The sequence below is a fragment of the Plecotus auritus genome (genome assembly GCF_963455305.1).
Source record: "Plecotus auritus genome assembly, chromosome: 7".
Taxonomy (NCBI): domain Eukaryota; kingdom Metazoa; phylum Chordata; class Mammalia; order Chiroptera; family Vespertilionidae; genus Plecotus; species Plecotus auritus.
The window spans coordinates 168,041,082-168,061,608 of record NC_137774.1 but is presented as its reverse complement, the minus strand read 5'-3'; the positions used below and the strand labels follow the sequence as shown (position 1 = coordinate 168,061,608).

Sequence of the window (20,527 nt, the reverse complement as noted above, 5' to 3'; positions counted from 1 at the left end):
ATGTTTCCAGATGTTCTAGTCAGTCCTCTCTCTGCTTTGGACGCACTAACTTGCATTCTTAAAGGGATTTTGGATGACTTGTTCTGTGGAGCCTATTTATTACTATTTTTAAAAACAGTGTCAAGATACCATTCAGCAAATTCTTTCTCCGCCCCCCCCACCAGCAAATTCTTGATTTCCCAATGATTGCGACATTTTGGTTCATTGAAAAGATTGCCTTGGTTTCCTCACTTTTTGTCGAATGTTGGGTTATGAGGACAGGAAATGGGAGGTGGTGTAACCGGGATATTTGGCAGGGGCAAGGGTACACTTTCTTTCATCGCGATCGAGAGCAGAGGAGAGGGGATGAGAGGTGGGCATGGCTAGGTGAAAGAGTGGGTCCCGTGTGACTCCTCAACACTGCGTACGCTAGCTGACAGTATAAGCAGGTCGGCAAGGTACAGGAAACAGGACTTGACCTGTTGTAAGCCACCTGCAGAGTGTACCTGTCTATAGGGTGCTTCCTGCTTTTAAAATACTTTGTCATTGAAACCCAAAGTTCTCACACAAAGTAATTCACCTAGAAAAATGAAAACACACACACACACACACACACACACACACACACACACGCACACACACACACAAAACCACACCACAAAACAAAAAAACAATGAAAACCCATAACATCAGCTCTGAGAAATCTAGTTAATTGCTTTAAACAGGTGGGAGGAGAGAATGGCAAGTGTTTAGGTGGAGAGAAAGAATACATTCCTTCTCTAAGATTACATCGCTTTGTTCTAGTGCCATTCCCTCTTTTAAATTGCGGAGTCTTTTGTTATTTTCGATGGAGGCTAACTTGGCCTCGTCCTGTGATTTTACTTATTTTATTTCATGTCATTGTTGTAGCAGTGTGGAGGGGGCGGGCCTTGGAGCCCAGAGCCTGTTTGTTCCCTCTGGTCCCTCTTTGTCACCTTTCCTGTAGAGTCCCCCCTCCCCCCCCCTTTACAAACAAACCATTACCATTAAGAGCAATTTTCATAGGACTTTTGAGACACTGCCTGGGGGTGGAGGGGGCACTGGAGCACAGTTGACTAGTATAGTCTTAAAGAGGGGGAAGGAAGAGTGGGCATGATGGGTGGGTCGGAACTTATAAACTTCAGTTTCTGTGGGTGGCTTCTCTCTCTCTCTCTCTCTCTCTCTCTCTCTCTCTCTCTCTCTCTTTCTCCCTCCTTCTTCCTTCCTTCCTTCCTTCCTTCCTTCCTTCCTTCCTTCCTTCCTTCCTTCCTTCCTCCCTCCCTTTCTCCCTCCCTCCCTCCCTCCTTCTTTCCTTCCTTCCTTCCTTCCTTCCTTCCTCCCTTTCTCCCTCCCTCCCTCCCTCCTTCTTTCCTTCCTTCCTTCCTTCCTTCCTTCCTTCCTTCCTTCCTTCCTTCCTTCCTTCCTTCCTTCCTTCCTCCCTCCCTCCCTCCCTCCTTCTTTCCTTCCTTCCTTCCTTCCTTCCTTCCTTCCTTCCTTCCTTCCTTCCTTTCTTCCTTCCTTCCTTCCTCCCTCCCTTTCTCCCTCCCTCCCTCCCTCCCTCCCTCCTTCTTTCCTTCCTTCCTTCCATAGCAACAAGGAGTTACATTCGATTGACTGGGAAGCATAATAGGACTTTTCACACCGCAGACAACATTTTCCTTATTTTGTTTCTTAGGAGGCAGGGGAGACTCTTGTTTCTGAGGAATTCTTTGGTGTCCTTGGCTCAGATCCTCCCAGGGTTAAGGAGATTCATTACATTGCTTTATGTTTCAGCTACAATCCATGCAAATTGGTTCAAAGTTAGGTGCTTGATCACCTGCTCTTCCTTTCAGAAGCATTTGAGCTCAAATCGGGGTTGGAGTCAGCTGGCTCCCCGAAGTTGTACCCATCTTTGCAACTTATTTTGATACTTTACGGACATAGTCAAACCTGAGCATTGGAGAGGGAAGGGGTAGCTAGAATGCTGGCCACACGGGGAATGTCAGTGGAAGAAGCGCTGGCACAGTGTGAAGAACCTGTTAACCTTTTGCATACATACTGTGGATCTTGCTGATTGTCAGGCTATTTTCAGTGAAGGTCGTTGGCCTTTGCCAGCAGTGTTCCTTTGATAAATTTTACGACAGTGGCTTGAGGGGGAGGAGGAGGAGGATAGAGGGGACGTTGATGGTGATGGAAGGAGACTTGACTTGGGGCAGTGAACGCACAATACAGTGTACAGATGATGTCTTATAGGATTAATTGTGCACCTGAGACTTGTATAATGTTAATCTACGTCACCCCAATAAATTCAGTAAAAAGGAAAAAATAAATAAAAAGCGGTGGCCTTCAGTTAAAGAGTTGTCTATCGTTCAGAATGTTGAGTGAGGGCTGATGGTTGCCACCAGCACCGCCTGGTTTATTATTGAGCGCTAACTGTGTACCAGACACTGAAGTTACTAGCGGGTGATTTTTCAGAATCCGTTGACAATGAACTTTATTGAAAAGACACCGGTTCTTCCCTCTTTCCTAGATTCTGATAGTGGGTGGTGGAGTTGCTGGGCTGGCCTCTGCAGGAGCAGCCAAGTCCATGGGGGCCATTGTTCGAGGATTCGACACGAGGTGAGTGCTTTACTGGTGATTGCTGTCAAGGTCACAACCCCTGTTTCAGGTGGATGTTGTGCTGTCCTTAGAGTTTATAAATTTAAGTAGCATGTTGAAAACAGCTCTATAAGCTCTTTAAATATTTCCAGTTTTTTCAAAGTGAACTCAAAGTGAAAAAGTATTACTTAGTGGAAGAAAATGTAAGGACCGAGACTCAGCACAGCAGAAATAATTTAAAAAACAAAATAAAACAAAAGACTTGAAAACTAACACCATACTCAGGTTTGTAAAAAATTTTTTTACTTATTGATCTGAGAGAGAGAGAGAGAGAGAGAGAGAGAGAGAGAGAATCATCGATTTGTTGTTCCACTTATTTATGCATCCATTGGTTGATTCTTGTATGTGCCCTGACCAAGGATTGAACCTGCAACCTTGGTGTATTGAGATGAGGCTCTAACCAACTGGCTGCCCGGCCTGGGCTGAGGTTGTAACTTACTGGGAATTTGAACTGTTAGCAGGCAGCTGCAGTGATTGTTGTCACCAGGGAAGTTTGGGACTCACCGAGGGATGGGTGTTGTTGAGTCAAGCACTGTCTGTCACAGAGCTCAGATCTCTGTTGGCTCTGGTTTTCCAACCAGTGCGCAATGCTTGGCCAGCATTTTTTTTTTAAATAACGGAATATGTTTTTACATAATTCGAATGTGTTGGCTTTTTACATTGGCCCTTTATACCATTTACAAGTTGCTTTTTTCCCCCCAAACACAGTTTAATGAGGACTATGGGCAAAGATCACTCCGGTAAAACATGCCTAAGTAAAAGAGTCATTTATATGGGAAAAGTCCCCCTAAGTCAGAACATTTACAGATGAAAACCTCCACTTGAGTGATTTGTATGAAGGCAAATCTTAATGTAGGTCAGAACTCCCATCATCATTGATAATGGAGCCACAGAGACAGTCGATTACTAGAGATGGTAATAGTGACATTCCTTTTGTAATTTGACTAAGAAGTTGGGATTCTCTATAGTTTTTTTTCCCCCCTCGAAAAAGTACTTATCATAAAAGCATTGAGTCCCTTTAGAAAAACATTGAAACAGTCCAATCAGAGACATCACAAGGAAGTCTCCACTTTTGAATATATACAGTTTTCCTTTTAAAAAACGTCTGCGTGAATGATGATCTTGATTCTGTATTAAGGGCCTAAAATAACCACTGCTTTCCCTCAACGATCGCCAGAGCCGCGGCCTTGGAGCAGTTCAAGTCTCTGGGTGCCGAGCCCTTGGAGGTGGACTTGAAGGAGTCTGGCGAGGGCCAAGGCGGGTACGCGAAGGAGATGTCCAAGGAGTTCATCGAGGCTGAAATGAAGCTGTTCGCTCAGCAGTGCAAGGAGGTGGATATTCTCATCAGCACCGCCCTCATCCCAGGTGTGTGCAGTCCCCGGTCCCGCAGCACTTTACTATGACTTCTTCAGACCAGGGTCAATCATTGCTGAACGAGTGAATTTCTTCAAGTAAAGATTGACTTGCTGTGCAGAAAATGAGAAAGCACATGGGAGGCAGAAAAGACAAAATCACCACAGCCCTAGAGAGCAACGGTCATTAGTAATTTGGTTTATTTGCTTCCAGTCTTTTTTTCTGCGTATTTTTATCTGTGTTCAGAGATCACAGTCTATGCAAAGATTATATTTGTACATAATTTTCTCTGTTTATACCCTTGGTAAATTGGTTTTTAATTTTTTTCTGTTCTTTTTGTTAAGATGCTACCTTTTTATTGTAGGAAATTCAAATGGAACTGAAAAATAGGGAGGGAAAAAAGTACAGATCGGAAGTTCCGCTAGAGATGAGCCCGTTACTAATGTTTTGATGATCATTTTTTCATATGTGAGAGAGAAAGACAGGGGAGCTTCCGCTGTGTATATATTTATGTAACTTCCAGTTTATATATTTTTACTAAAGGATATGGCACTTTGTCACTTTTAGTTATATCCTTTGACACGTTTGGTCTTTGTAACCAAATTGTGTGCTCTTTGGATATCAGGAATTACTTTCTAGTCCAGTATCACATCCTCTTCTAAAGAATATTTTTCACTCAATAGATGATGGTGTCAAACTAATAAGCACGTATTACTCAATAAACACTAACTTGATCTAGCAAGATATGGGAGTGAAGAAACGCTCCACCTTTTATTTTCTTAGCTCTTGTCTTCTTTTATATATATAGAAACATCAGTGATGAGAGAATAATTCATCAGCTGCCTCCTGCAGGCCCTCACTGGGGATCGAGCCCACAACCTGGGCACGTGCCCTTGACCGGGAATCGAACTGTGACCTCCTGGTTCATAGGTTGATGCTCAACCACGGAGCCACGCCAGCTGGACAGCTCTTCTCGTCTTAGGTTCTTTCCATGTGTCATCGAACAACGAATACCGTGATGACTCTAACTTTTTTCTTGTCTGAACTCTCATAGGGTGTATGGTTCCTTGTGTTAGATCCTATTAACGGAACCTCACTTTCTCTAGGGGACTGGGAAATTAGAAGTTGCTTTGTCCTGAAGTCATGGGAAAGGAGAAGTTCTCTTCTAACCCCCTTCCCCCCCCAAATCTGGCTATGATAATCCCAAGGGCAAGAATTTGATCATATCCATGAGCTTGTGGGGCAATACGTGCCTCCCAGCTCTTCTTTCTGTCCTCTGTGTGTCCAGGTGAGACCTGATAGGTGGGGTGGTCTCGCCAGACACCCCCATCCCACCTGAGATGGTAGGATAAGCAGCCGGGCAGGAGGCCCCTATGGGCTCAGACCACTGAAGAGTCTGTGTGTGTGTAGAAATGAGGCCTGGAGGTGGGTGCAGAGCAGGCCAGCTAGGGGCCCAGGTGGCAGTTGTGAAATCGGCCAGCGGGACAGGACTCGTGAACAAGCAGTGCGGGAGGCTCAGGATTTGTCCTTCTGTGGCAGTGGCGCCTGGCTCAGCTGTTGCACAGGTGGCTTGGGGGAGGGGTGGATGGCCTTGCTGTGCCATCTGACCTTTGAAAGGCAGCTGCTGACTAGATGCGACAAGTGGCCAGTAGAGGGTGCTAAAACATTTGTTCAGGGAGTAAACGAGGCCCTGAAGCTAGATCTAGTCAAGCCAGACCTTCCTAAAGAACAGCATAGTTTGGACACAGTGTATAGAATTATTATTGATCATAAAGCTTGAAGTGAGAGATAGAACTCAAGACTTCTTTTTTAAAAAATGTATTTTTATTGATTTCAGAGAGGAAGGGAGAGGGAGAGATAGAAACATCAATGAGAGAGAATCATTGATCAGCTGCCTCCTGCATACCCGTCTTCCTCCCCGCCCCTCTCCCTCCCCCCACCCTCCTCCCTCCTCCCTCTCCCCTCCTCCTCCCCAATGAGGATTGAGTCCGCAACCCAGGCATGTGCCCTTGACCGAAATTAAACCTGGGACCCTTCAGTCTGCAGACTGATACTTTATCCACTGAGCCAAACTGGCTAGGGCAATAAGACTTCTCATATAAAACACATACTGACTTTTAGGGCCTACCCCCCATAACATCTTATTTTTTTTAATAATTAGTTTATAGTAAGTGTACTTTAGTAGAAAGTCAAATTGTATAACAAGTCTTTTTTTTTTTTTTTAATCCTTACCTGAGGATATGTTTTTATTGATTTTTAGAGAGAGGGAGCAGCGGGAGGGGGAGAGAGAGAGAGAGAGAGAGAGAGAGAGAGAGAGAGAGAGAGAGAGAAACATCGATTTATTGTTCCACTTATTTATGTGTTCATTGATTGCTTCTTATATGTGCTCTGACCGGGGATTGAACCCGCATCCTTGAAGTATCAGGATGACACTCTAACTAACGGAGCCACCCCAGTATAACAAGTCTGGAAGAAGACAGTTGAAGAAGTTTCATTATTCTGCTCCTCTTCTGAAGCTACGATCGCCTCAGCACATTAAATGTACAGAGAGACCAGTGCAGTGGTCCAGAGCTCATACTCAGAAAGCTGGTCTGAAAAGGACCTTTCTGTTACTTTTACTTTTTTTCTTTTGAAAACCCCCCCCCCCAAAAAAAGAGAAAAGTTAATTAGACTATTATAAGGAGGAAGGTGATCTTTTTAACCATCTTTTATCTCCCTCGGGGACTGAACACTAGGAAAAAAGATGGAAAAGATCATGTAAAGGCACAAATGCTCTTTGAACAGCAGTGTCCTTGCATGTACCTCTGCAGGTTTATGTCCTGAGCCTTTGCACGGGTCACCTGGTGGCATGTCCCACTCCTGAAAGATCTTAGGGCAGAAGTTATTCTAAGGTTTTTCTTGAGTTGGGTCCAGAGGAGATTAAGTTAAATGTCAGAAGTTCTCCGAGTTGAGATTCCTTAGACCAAGTCCTCGTGGCCGTGCTGGAGGCTGGGGTGGATGAGAATGCTGAGAGGGCCACAGCCAGCCAGCTTGTTTCGGGTTACAACCTAATGGACTTGGGAACCTTTCCTTTCTCCCAGGTGCACATCAGTCAGGGGGCTTGGAAAGACAGTGATCTTGTATGTGTGTGGGGTGTATGTGGGATGAAACATTTCTGGAGCCAGCTAATGATTGTGCGGCCTGGGAACATACAAGTTCCATCATCTGGACCCCAGGAGTGGGATGGGCAATCGGTTAAAGGCTGGAATTTCACTTGATGTAGGTAACATCAGGATAGGGCCTCGCTGGCTGTCCCATGTTGTGGCGCTGTGCACATAGGACAGCTTCCAGCCTTCCTGTCCAGCTCTTGGACCTTCGAGACTACTAAGAAAGTAAGGCAGCCCCGCTCTGGGCGTGCTCAGGCTGTGCTCATAATCTTCCTGATGTACCTTTTGAGACACGAGAACTTTATTATTACTATTACTATTATTATTATTATTATTATTATTATTATTATTATTAGCATACCTAGTGTACTGCAAACCTGTTAGCGAGACTTAAATAGACTTGGAATATTTGACCAGGAAGAGGCGGAATCAGGCTGAAGATCTGATCAGTGAGTTAAGGTGGCGAGAGTGGGGAGGGGTGAGGCACAAGCGTGGTGCTTTAGCACTGACCGTGTGCAGGCAGATTTCACCTAAATCCCAGTGAGAAAGGAGTACTGTGGAGCACATGCCAGTCTACCTGCCAGAAACAGTCTTCTCCATGCAAAGGCTTTCCTGAAGGCCACCTCATTGAAAACCATAAGCTTTCCCGCTGTCCCTTCCCCATCTCAGGTCTGGCCCTCAATGTGTGATGGAACCGGAGCTATTGGAAGGCCTGGGGCTCTGTTTAATAATGATGACTTGCCTTGGAGCACCGGGTTCCCTGCATCATTCGGTAAAGGCATCTGAAACGATCAGGATTGGGTCACGTCCCCCCCACACCCCCAACCTTTGCTACCACATCTGTACTTTGGGTAGGGTATTTATGTGGCGTTCGGGCCTGATTTAGCTTTGGGGCCTCATGTTAAAATAACGTAGTGCTCTCTGGGTCGGATTTCAGTCACGCTGGCAGCAGTAATCTCCTCAAATAGGCCAAGGACTTTCCGGCCTTTGCATATCGTTCCCTCTCTTTGGAATATATCTGGGCTCTGCCCTGCCCCTCGAAAGCCTACTCATTAGTTAACACTTCCTTCCTCCCTCTGAGATTTGGTTTCTGCCGCCTCCCACTGGGTGGTAAGCCCTCCTTCTTCTTCATTCACAGCCCATTGCCTGTGCCGCAGGTCCCAGTGGCTCTCAGTTGCGCTGCGTCCTGTGCTCTCAGCGAGAGTGTTGGCTTTAGCCCATGTGGTGTGGTGGCGAGTGCTTAGCACAGAGCCTGGCACACAATAGTGGCTCAGCAGATGTTGCCACCCTGACGATCCCGGGTGCCTTCCGTAGGTCTTGGTTGGTACAATCCCTTTATTTTTCCAGGGCTATCCAAGGAAAGATGGAGAATGCTCTGTTGGCTCCATTTTGGGTAGGAACACTGCAGAGGGTAACTACAGACTGGGAAGCTAGCGTTTTCATTTTTCTCCGATACATACCCAGAAGTGGATTTGCTGAGCTGTAAATAGGTAGTTCTATTTTTAGTCTTTTTAGGAATCTTCATAATGTTTTCCACAGTGCCTGTGCCAATTTGCAGTCCCACCAACAGTGCACAAAGGTTCCTGTTTCTCCACATGCTTGCCAACACTGGTTTGTTGATTTATTGATGACAGCCATTCTGCAGGTGAAGTGATATCTCATACATCTCTGTGTTCATTGTAGCATTATTTATCATAGCCAAGATAGGGAAGCAACCTAGGTGTTCATAGCTAGATGAATGGATTAAGAAGACACACATACACACTCAGGAATATTACTCAGCAATAAAAAAGAAAGAAGTTTGCAACAACCTGGGTGGATCCAGAGGATATTAAGCTAAGTGAAATAAGTCAGAGAGACAAATACCACATGATTTCACATATAGGTGGAATTAAAAAAAATATGAACAAATAAAACAAAACAAAAGCAGACTCATAGAAACAAAGAGCAAACCATGGGGTGGGGGCAGGGGATGGATGAGAAAGGTGAAGGGGAATATAGTCTGTAATAGTGTGGTAGCTTTGCATGGTGACAGATGGTTACTAGACTTAGTGTGGTGATCACATCATAAGATATGTGAATGCTGAGTCACTGTGTTGTACACCTGAAACTAATATAATGTTGTACGCCAACTGTGCTTTAATAAAAAAGACTGCGAACCTAACTTTCCTAAGTATCAAAACGTGCCCAGTTTGCAGTATGAGGTGGCCAGTTAGACCTGTCAGGAGGTAGGATTAGGAAGTAGTGGCAGGTTGTTTAGAAGGTGGAAAGTGTCCGATCAGCTAAGAAGGAAGATATTCACTGCTTGATTATAAGTTTTAATACCTTAGGCCAGTGGTCGGCAAACTCATTAGTCAACAGAGCCAAATATCAACAGGACAACGATTGAAATTTCTTTTGAGAGCCAAATTTTTTAAACTTAAACTTCTTCTAACGCCACTTCTTCAAAATAGACTCGCCCAGGCTGTGGTATTTTGTGGAAGAGCCACACTCAAGGGGCCAAAGAGCCGCATGTAGCTTGCGAGCCGCAGTTTGCCGACCACGGCTTTAAGGGGTCTATTCTATGACCCTAACTGGTATAGAGAAAAAACAAAAGGACTATTACCCCTTTGGGTGATATAGATTGTGCCTTAAAAGAGGTCCAAGGCTTAGGCCATCTATACTTGGACCTCTTTTTAGGCACAATCTATATCACCCAAAGGGGTAATAGTACTTATGTTTTTTCTCTATACCAGTTAGGGTCATAGAATAGAGCCCTTAAAGGACCCTGTGGTGATTTTACATGGCTGAAAGATGGGAAGGGGTGTTTTTCTCTGATATGCCAGGGCCTTACACATGTGATCCAGCCTGAGAGAGCTCTCCTGAAAACCAGCAGGGGCTCTCTAGGGATGCGGCCATGTCTGTTACATGGAGTAGAAATATGGCACAAAAGCATAACTTTCCACACTGATTTTCAAACTTGTTCTTTCAGACAAGACAATGAATACAGTGATGCACTCTCCGTTTTTGAAATTCCACGAAGATGATTTTGTTTTGATGACTGAGCAAAGTTTTCCCCTAAAGCAGGGAAAACCTTTTTTCTGCCAACAGCCATTTGGAGATTTATAGCATCATTTGTGGGCCATACAGAATGATCAACTTAACAATTAGCTTGCTCCATTTGGTCAAACATTTAATTAATTCACCCTTAATGCCTTGGCAGGGCCAGACCAAATGATTCCCAGGGCCGTATATGGCCCTCGGGCTGGACGTTCCCCACCCCGGCCCTAAGTAAAGGTTTATTTTCAGATGACTCTGTTCTTTCTTCTGTAAGCATTATGATCTTCCAGGACAAAACTATATAGAGCAGTGATTTCCAACTTAGTTGAATTATTTAACTTAAAAAAAATGATTTGAGAGAGAGAGAGAGAGGAAGGGGGGGAGAGAGAGGAAGGGGGGGGGGAGAGAGAGAGAGAGAGAGAGAGAGGATAGAGAGAGAGACATTGATTTGTTGTTCCACGTATTTAATGTGACCTGACTGGGAATTGAACATGCAACCTTGGTGTATCCTGATGATACTCTAACCAACTGAGCTACACCGCCTGGGCCTAACTTTTTTTTTTTTTTTTTTTTACTGAGTAATCAGATTCATTTACCATCCTCCTCTTCCTTAAATATATTATTGTATAGAATTTTATAATATTACTTTTACAAAGTTTCATTGGTTTTTGAGAATTTCGAAGGGCAGAGAGAAATACTTAAATGTTGCGACATCGTTACCAAGGGCTGGTAATCACCGGCTGTCTCCGCACCTCTTGGTAGATTTCAACACCCACAGGGCGACTTGTCATCGAGAGGAGGGTGCCAAAATGGGGAGTTTTCTGTTTCCATTTATCAGTCTTGTCTTCTTAGAGTGTTGTTTGAGCACATTTAGTGAGCGACTGGGCTAAATTTAACAAATGTTCTGTTAGGAAAATGTGCGCTACAGAATTCTGGTTTGGTCTGTTCATTGTCCAAAAGTATGTTGCAACGTTGGGAAGCACTGTGCTCCCTGCTGGTATTCCCCGAGTGGAAAAGGTTGGAAGGGATGGGGAGGCGGAGGCTGTCTTAGGTGAAGCAGCACTCGCTAGAGCTAACGACGAGAACTTCTCACCCTGTGCATTTCTGTATCTCCTGCATCCCACTTTCCCCATCCTTTCTTGTGCCTAGTATGAGCGTGGTCTAGCTGCATAACAACGTAACCCCAAAGTGTGTAATGGCTCAGACATTCTAGAAATATACTTCTTGCTGAGTTAACAGTGATGGATGGTTGACACATTGGTGGGCAGCTCTCCTTCATGTGGTCCCCTGGGGAATTCAGGCGTGACAATGTGGCCATCCCCATCATGAAGCTATGGAGGTCACTCTGGGCGCTGTCTCTGTTCCAGCCAGCCAAGGAAAGGGACGCGGAGGAGGGTGTGTGGGATGCCTAGCCGTGGCACACACCAGTCCTGCTCACTTTCTTTTGCTAAGTTTTGGTCATGGGGCCAAATCTAACTGTGAGGGAAGCTGGGGATTGTCGCCTAGCTGTGTGCTCGGGAAGACGAGAACACTTTACTAGCCTTCCAGGGCTACTATAACAAAATCCAACTCTACTTAAATTAAAAAAAAATATTTAAAAACAAAACCATGAATTTTCTGGGGGCACAGTTCAGCCCATAAGAAATGTGAATTTGTTGAGCAGCTAACAGCCTCTTTCCTCCTCCCCACTTTGTCATTTTATCTGGTTGCATTTCATGTGTTTGGTGGGGGTCAGATCCTGACTCAGAGACAGATGAGTAGATTGAGATTCCCGGTACCACTGCTTAACAGCAGATGTGTCTCTCAGATTCCTCATCTCTGAAGGTGCGTAAACATTTCTACCTTGCAGAGTTATTTGAGGAATAGATGTAGGAAACACCCACTGTAGGGTCTGGCCTGTAGAATATTAGCGTAATTTCCTTCTCTTCCATTGGTCACACCTGGTCTTGCAAACATTACTCGGGACTGAAATGCTCAGCGACGCTGGCAGTAGGAAGTCAGATGTTCTCAAGGACTATGTGGAATGTCGAAGGTGGTCTCTGAGGTTGTCAGGCTCTTCACGTACTCGTGAGGGTACAGAACCAGCGCCCATTGAAGGCAATCTGCCATGGGTCTCCCTGCGGAGAAACACGGCTGACCTGTGTTTTATGAAGATAACCCTTTCATTGGGGCTCTTTTTTTAAAAAAATATATTTATTGATTTCAGAGAGGAAGGGATGGTAGAGAGAGACAGAAACATTAATGATGAGAGAGAATCATCGGTTGGCTGCCTCCTTCATGCCCCCTACTGGGGATCCTGCCCACAACCCAGGCATGGGTTCGATTGCCCTGACTGGGAATTAAATCATGATCCCCTGGTTCATGGGTTGGCACTCAACCACTGAGCCACACCGGCTGGACCACGGGGGCTCTTTTATGAATTAATCTTGTTCCGAGCTAAGTTGAATGGCTAAGAAATAAACAGTATTATTTCTGTTTTTAAAGATAACCTTTAAATCATTTTGTATTAACTGGTAAAATCAGAATGTGTAATAAATACTCATTAATTTTTTAGGGATTTTGGTAGCTAATGTAACATGTAGTGGAAGGCACACAATGTTATAATTTATATAAGAATATTATACATTTTCTCATTTATGCTACCATTTAAGGGCGGTAGATTGTTTTGTGAGAATTTCCATAGCTTATAGAGTTGTGGTAAAATTTTGACTTTTAGCTACATGGAAATTTGCAGCTATGAGAGGTAAATTATTAACATAATCCTTAACATTTTTTTAAAATTTGTATATTTTTAAATTATTAGGTAAAAGCTTGTTTTTAGGTTTCTTCTTTAAATATCTCATTAGGAATTTCTCCAATCTGCTAAAATACGCTGTTGACCAATATGTTTCGTTGGCGTTAGCACATTGAGGAATATCTCCAGGCCTTTGATTTGTGAAACCCAAGTTTTTGCTGGCCTGGCCTTTTTTTTGGTTCCTTGACAAGTAATTAATTATGCAGAGAACATTTTCCTGTGGTTCCAGGGGTGGAGCTCACAAAGAAAGTACTTTGCTTGAGTCACCATTTGCCCACCAGATAAATTTGTGGGTCTTTTGGGGTTTAACCACCTGTTCTTAGGCAACATTTAAGTATAAATGTATTTGTATGATAAAGGTCATTTGATTTTTTTTTTGTTTTGTTTTTTGTTTTCCCATTGAAAAAAAAAAGTACTCTGCTTGACTTTAGCTTGGGTCCGGATCTCTGTGTTTCCGGACACAGCCCTCTCAGCCTCCGTAGTCGTTTTCTACTGAGATGGAGGGGCTGCGTCGGTGCACCCCAGGGCTGCCTAAATCAGCTTCATTAGACCATGCATCCATGGCACTTTTTTGACTCTCCTCAGAGTTATCCTGTGTTAAATTAGGATAGATTAATATAACATGCAGGAATATTTGGTGATGTTTGTTAACATGTTTAGGAAGCTTCTGTTTTGTAATTCAAAAATTGCTATTCAATATTCCCTTGACATTTGTGATTTTCATGATTGTCCAATTTGGGTGCACATAGTTTCCTTAATAGCTTATTATTATGCTTTTTAAATTTTTAAAAATTTTTTTTAAACCAAACCAAGCCAAATGTTTCTCTCTCATGAGTGGTACTGGAGGTATACCCTTTGGGAAGAGAAGTGCTGGGATTTCCATGCTGAGCCATTAGCTCAGCCTTGGGCAAACTATGGCCCGCGGGCCAGATCCAGCTGTTCTATCCGGTTCTCTTGCTCTCCCCTCTGCTTCTTTACTTTGAATTTATATTAGTTCACACAAACACTCCATCCATGCTTTTGTTCCGGCCCTCCGGTCCAGTTTAAGAACCCATTGTGGCCGAAACCGGTTTGGTTCAGTGGATAGAGCGTCGGCCTGCGGACTGCAGGGTCCCAGGTTCGATTCCGGTCAAGGGCATGTACCTGGGTTGTGGGCACATCCCCAGTAGGGGTCGTGCAGGAAGCAGCTGATCGATGTCTCTCTCTCATCGATGTTTCTAACTTTCTATCCCTCTCTCTTCCTCTCTGTAAAAAATCAATAAAATATATTTAAAAAAAAAAAAGAACCCATTGTGGCCCTCAAGTCAAAAAGTTTGCCCACCCCTGCATTAGCTCCATCTCCCACCCTGGCTTTGCAGCTCATGTCCCATGCTTCCTTAGAGAATGACCGCTCTCACCTGTGGTATGGACTTGAGGGGTCTCTTGAAAGAGTTCAAATTTCAGATGCTGAGTTCCTGAGTGCCCAGAGACGACTGTAATACTCAGAATATAGTTTTTAAAAATTATGAAGTAATTTGTACTGTTTTCCTTGGTTTTATCAGGTAAAAAAGCGCCGGTTTTATTTAGTAGAGAAATGATCGAGTCAATGAAGGAAGGTTCAGTTGTTGTGGATTTAGCTGCAGAGGCTGGTGGAAACTTTGAAACCACGAAGCCAGGAGAACTGTATGTTCATAAGGTATCGCTCAAAGCTTCCTCTTCTATGAACCAATTCCCACATCTCCACTGACCTGTGTGAGTGTTTATTCCATTATATATTTAGAAAAACTGAAGCCTGAACCTTTTAAAAATAAAAAATAGGCACGTTTAAAGCTCCTTTTGAAATGTATATTTGTTTGTGAGTATGTGTATGTATTTATAAAGTTACAGAATTTCAAAACGTAGCCTTGCCTATGACTGTGACTTGTCCTGGAAAGAATGGGAGCATACGAATAGGCCTTTCTGACTGCATTTTTGTTCATTCAGGGCGTTACTCACATAGGCTATACAGACCTCCCCAGCCGAATGGCCACGCAGGCCAGCACCCTGTACTCCAACAACATCACCAAGCTCCTGAAGGCCATCAGCCCTGACAAAGATAACTTTCACTTTGAAGTGAAAGATGACTTTGACTTTGGTACAATGGGCCACGTCATTAGAGGAACTGTCGTCATGAAGGTGGGTACAGAGATCTGTTCTTTCCTGAGTTTTCATTGCAAACTTGGTTGAGGGTGTCTGTTCATGGAAGAATCCTAGTTTGGAATTGAGGTCTATTCTAATAAAGTAGTGATGTGTTGCTTTTTTGCCAATAAAATGTTTAAAAATGCAGAATGACTTAGATATTGCAAAGACTTACATACGGTAGGTCCTCGGGTTACGTCAGAGATCCGTTCCTACGGTGCGACGTAACTCGATTTTCACTGTAAGTCAGAACCCACCTACATAAGCACCTACGTCACTCACATGGAGCACAGACACAGCAGTAATGAAGTGACACAGTAAAAAAAATTTAAAAGAAAGATAACAATTCCTGACCTTTACTTGGGGTAAATAAATAACAAAAAACATAAAGCACATATGTACATACGTCGAAATGATGGAACTTTTTTTTTTTTTATAAATGGGAGATGGTGACGTAACCATGAAACAACATATGTCGAGTCCGATGTAACCCGAGGACTGCCTGTACACATATGACACACCTAAAATATGCAGAGCTTTTGAAAAACAGAAACAAGCAAAACAAAAAAATCAGAATTGAATAAAGTGAAAATGAAATGTTTCTCAAACCTATCTGCTTTTAAGGATTTGATCTGTATTCTTTATATGTGTTCTATGCACATACAAGTTATATATCTATGCATGTATGTGTAACACAAACATATATTTACATAAACATGCATTATATATTTATATAAAACTACAGGCCTGTTGCACAAATTCGTGCATGGGTGAAGTCCCTCGGCCTGGCCAGCGATTGGGGACGTTGGGGCCATCTTGCCCAGTCCTGATCGGGGCTGATAGGGCCGGCCAGCTCGGGGAGGCGGGCGGGGGGAGGGTGGAGGGTGGGGAGGTGGGGAGGGACCATGGGAGGTTGGTCTGCCCGGGCTGCGGGAGGTTGGCTATGGAGTGCACTGACCACCATGGGGTAGCTCCTGCATTGAGCACCTGCCCCTGGTGGTCAGTGCATGTCATAGCGACTGGTTGAGGTCGATCAGTCATAATGGTCACGTAGGGTTTTTATATATCTTATAGATGACAATTTATAAATTATATGAATTTACTTATTTTTACTTATTTATTTTTTGTTAATCCTCACCCGAGGATATTTTTAAATTGATTTTTATAGAGAGAGTGGAAGGGAGTGAGGGAGGGGGAAGAGAGAGAGAGAGAGAGAGACACACACACATCGATTGGTTACCTCCTGCATACACCCAGACAGGGCCTGATTGAACCTGCAACCCAGATTTGTGCCCTTGACCGGAAATCAAACCCGCAACCATTCGGTGTGCAGGCTGACGCTCGAAGCATTGAGCACACCAGTCAGGGCTGTACAGATTTATTTAAAATTATTTTTAAAAGAACAGTTTTTTCCCCCTCCAACATATTTTTAAAACACTGGATGGACTTAAGAAATGTGTTTTTGCTAATTTCTGTTAGGATGGCGAAGTGATTTTCCCTGCTCCCACACCGAAAAACATTCCTCAGGGCGCCCCAGTGAAGCCGAAAACAGTGGCTGAGCTGGAAGCTGAAAAAGCAGCTACAGTCACACCCTTCAGGAAAACCATGACCACGGCTTCGGCGTACACTGCAGGTGAGGTCCCACTGACCAGGATGTGGTCTTGATGATCTGAATTTGGATGGTCATGTCAGGAGTAGTACATGAAATAATTTTGCCCGTCTTTGGATTCCATTAGGAATTGGGCCCGTAGAAGCAGGTTTCCATAAACAAGCTATCTGTCCCACCTGGTGGCGTTGCAGATTGTATAGTTTGCTACCCCAGGAGCTAACAGGCACCATGCTAAATGCTGGAATGAGTACTTTTAAATACCAGTATGATTGTTCATACTTTTATCTACGTCAAATACATTGAGTAGCGATGTACGTCCGATCGTGTTGACGTGAAGTGCGTATAAATGTGGTTGTTTATTTGTTTATTTGGCGGTTTATTAGACATCGGTTCTGATGGTCTGCACAGCTGGGTCAGACCGGGGAACACTGGGGAACCAGATGTTTCCGCGGAAGAGTGGGCAACACAGGCATAGCCTTGGAACGTTTGGCCAACGTTCTAAATTATCCACCTCGTACGAAAAAATTCAATTTTTAAATGCTTACCTCTTTTCTTTACAATTTAACACCCAGCCTTTGCTTTTAAATGCATTTTTGTGTGAAAGCACTAAAGAGTTATTATAACATAAGGATAAATATTCATTCTGGCTATGAACTGTTGAGTCTGACATATGGATATTTGATATTTCATTGGTTTCTCTCTCATAGAATAAATTAAAAATGTTTAGATCTGCTTAGAGCCAAAACAAACCCAAAACAAAAGCAAACGCTGAAGAATTAAGGACCAGCACCAGGCACAGAGAATTCTTGTAGCCTCAGCATTCCCCTGATTCCCATGTGAGTCCAGATGTTTGAAAGCTCAGTGTGTAACTCTCCTGCATAAAGAGCAAATCTCAGCAAAATGACTGAAAGAACCTCTAGTTGTGAACGTTGGGAGGAAAGGGGCAGTGTCCCTACTTGCACTTGTTTGTTAAAAAAACGAAGCCGGGTTATTGTGATGTACACGGAGGGCACGTACATCAGTAGGATTGTAAGTTGCCATTTCTGTTTGAGATTCATGAGGAAATATGATGATTCATTTTTCTAGGTTTTTCTTATGTACGTTAAGTTAACGTTTATTGCATTTTAATAGGTATGACAATGACATGTTCCAGTGAATAAAAGGATGGCCCTGTATTTGTTTTTCTCTACCTTGAACTTCCTCCTTTATAATGAAAACAAGTAGTTTTTATTGTGTACGTGTTAGGAATCTATTTGAATAGGATACTTCAAGGAATTTGATTTTATTTCCCCCCCTTTCTTTGTCCTCTGCCTTTCTCTTCTTTTTCCTCTGTTACAGAGACTTTAGAAATTGGACATCTGACATTATTACGTGTATTGTAGAAAACACATTAGTTTATTAAATAGTTGAAAAGAAAACCTGCAGATGTGATTTCTGTATTTTCCCACATGAGGACAAAGGTCTAATAATTTTACAGATGAGGATGCTGTAGCACAGAGAAGTTAAGTAACGTGTCTGAGATCACACAGCTAGCAAGCAGCCGAGTCAGGATTTGATGCAGGCACTCTGGCTTGAGGAAAGGTATTCCTAACCACAGCCCCATGCGGCTTCTCTAAAGATTAACGGGAGCACCAGACAATATCCTATCTAACTCTCCCTCTGCACTGGAACTCTTCTATGTGTGTGTGTGGAAATAAAAATGAAAACTACAGTCTTATTGAATGAGTTAAGGTAAAATTAATGTCAATTCCTACATGCTCTGTCTGTACCACTTATCAAGAAGTAGTTCGTATCCAGGGCAAAAAGGACCCTCTTCAGCTCCCTGGTCGCCTGCTCTCATCCCGTGTTTCCTGACCACTGGGTCACCCTTCCTTCTGTTCCCAGCAGCCGTCCACATGTTTGCTGTTAGGAGAGGCGATAATTGAAGATGTATGTCCAGAGCTGACTGTTTGTATTGTGACATTCTTAATTTAATTGGCCGGGTTCCCTTGTCTTTGTACAATCCTGTTTGCTGACTTGGTGCTGAGGCTGGCGCTGCCTGCCCGGCCAGCGGTCCAGCGCAGATTCGGGAGCAATTGCAAAACTCCGGCCCGGGTGGGTGGAAGCCACATGTCTGGGAGGTGCCGGAGGCAGTGAAACCCTTCCTACTCATTTCAAACCCTCTCTCAGCCACATCCGAGATGACATAGAACTGGCCTCACAGGAGTCCTGTCATAGAAAGGTTGTGTCTTGCCCGAGTGGGAAATGCTTGGGGAGATCCATAGGCCTGTCATTGGGGAAGAAAAACACTTGTCTGAACACACGTGACATTGTCAGTGAAACTTAAAACAGGGCAGGGAACAAGCCCCACAAAGGAAAATGTGCACATTGCTGTAAGGCGACTCACCAATTTGAATAGATTTTACAATTTATTTTATTTTGGGGGCAGGTGGCCAGGAAGGTGAGCTTTGTTCACAATACCTCTATCCCTCCTCTCTCTCCCTTCCCAACCATGAAATTTCTCAAAAATCTGCTCATTACTGGCAAGGGTGTGGAATTTAAGAGCACTGGCTATTCCACGTGTTTGCTGGTATGTGGGTGTACATGTGCTTTCAATCTTCCTGAGATAAGTGGCTGTCAGCTCATCCTCTTTCCTCTCCTTCTGCAGGTCTCACCGGGATTCTGGGCTTGGGCCTCTCCGCTCCCAACTTAGCCTTTTCCCAGATGGTGACCACGTTCGGCTTGGCCGGCATTGTGGGCTACCACACCGTCTGGGGAGTGACCCCTGCCCTCCACTCGCCACTGATGTCCGTGACTAATGCCATCTCAGGTTTGTTCCCCTTGTCCCCCGTCTTGGGTTTGCATGGGTTTATGGAGCGCTCTCCAGGAGGTTTATGAAGTCTGTGTTTGCAAATGGTCTGGCTTGGCGGCAGGGGTTGTGGTTGTGGCGGCTTGGGCTCCCACAGGCATGGGGTTGGGCTGGGCTGCTTCCAGCTCCAGCAGTGCAGCCACTGTCATTCCCTTCGGCTGTGACCACCATGGAAGAAGGGACCCCCCCCCCCCCCCGGCCCCCGGTAACATTTGGGAAGCAGTGTTCCATAGACTCGTGGGGCAGACTCCTCTTGGAGCTCTTAGATCTGGCTGAGCGTGCAGCCCAGCAAGGCTGCAGCCACTGCCCCTGGTGTCAGGTTCACCTGAAGCTTATGGGGCAGGACACAGCGGCCAGTAGGGCAGCGTCGGCGGCTCCCTGGGTGCGAGTCTTCACAGAGGGCACTGCCACAGTCCACACCCTGCCCAGGGGCTGTTCCCTGGGGCACCCAGTGAGAGCTTGGATCTGAGGAACGAGACCCACCTTGGACACACGTGGGAGGTGCCCTTCTTGGATGCTTGCTGACCGCTGTGGGCATCTCTTATAACATGGCCATAGGCATAGTTTCGGGATCTCCGCAGGGATGATGTCCAATTCCAAGAAGTACCATCTCAGGAGAGCCCCAAACGATGGCCTCACCCTCACGTATTCTAGTCCAGGGACCGTTCCTTCCAGTTCAGTTGCAGCCTGTCCCCGGGGGTCCCTTTTCACCATCACAACATTATCTAACGACCTTTACATTATCTAACGACCTTTTTGATTTATGTCGTTAGCAGGGGAACAGAGATAGAAAGACAGAGGAAGCTCAGGACCATATGCAAAAGGGGGAGGGGTGTTGTTAACTCTTTGCCCAGATGGTACTTCAGTGGGAAGGCTGTGTGAGAACTTTCTCCTTTATGAACCTGTGCCTGTGGCGTCCCTCCGCTGTGACCTTGATTGGTGGTGTT

At 44.5% G+C, this 20,527-nt stretch overlaps 1 protein-coding gene across 7 annotated transcripts in view; it reads left to right on the top strand.

The window, feature by feature from the left end:
- The window catches only part of NNT (nicotinamide nucleotide transhydrogenase), a 79,484-nt gene that overhangs the window by 18,933 nt on the left and 40,024 nt on the right, over positions 1-20,527 (top strand). For all 7 annotated transcript variants that reach the window (XM_080680743.1, XM_080680742.1, XM_080680744.1 and 4 more), the window contains exons 6-11: positions 2,507-2,595; positions 3,812-3,999; positions 14,508-14,641; positions 14,929-15,120; positions 16,603-16,756; positions 19,380-19,541. In XM_080680743.1, the coding sequence (XP_080536869.1) occupies positions 2,507-2,595; positions 3,812-3,999; positions 14,508-14,641; positions 14,929-15,120; positions 16,603-16,756; positions 19,380-19,541 (919 nt within the window). The remainder of the gene's footprint in view (positions 1-2,506; positions 2,596-3,811; positions 4,000-14,507; positions 14,642-14,928; positions 15,121-16,602; positions 16,757-19,379; positions 19,542-20,527) is intronic.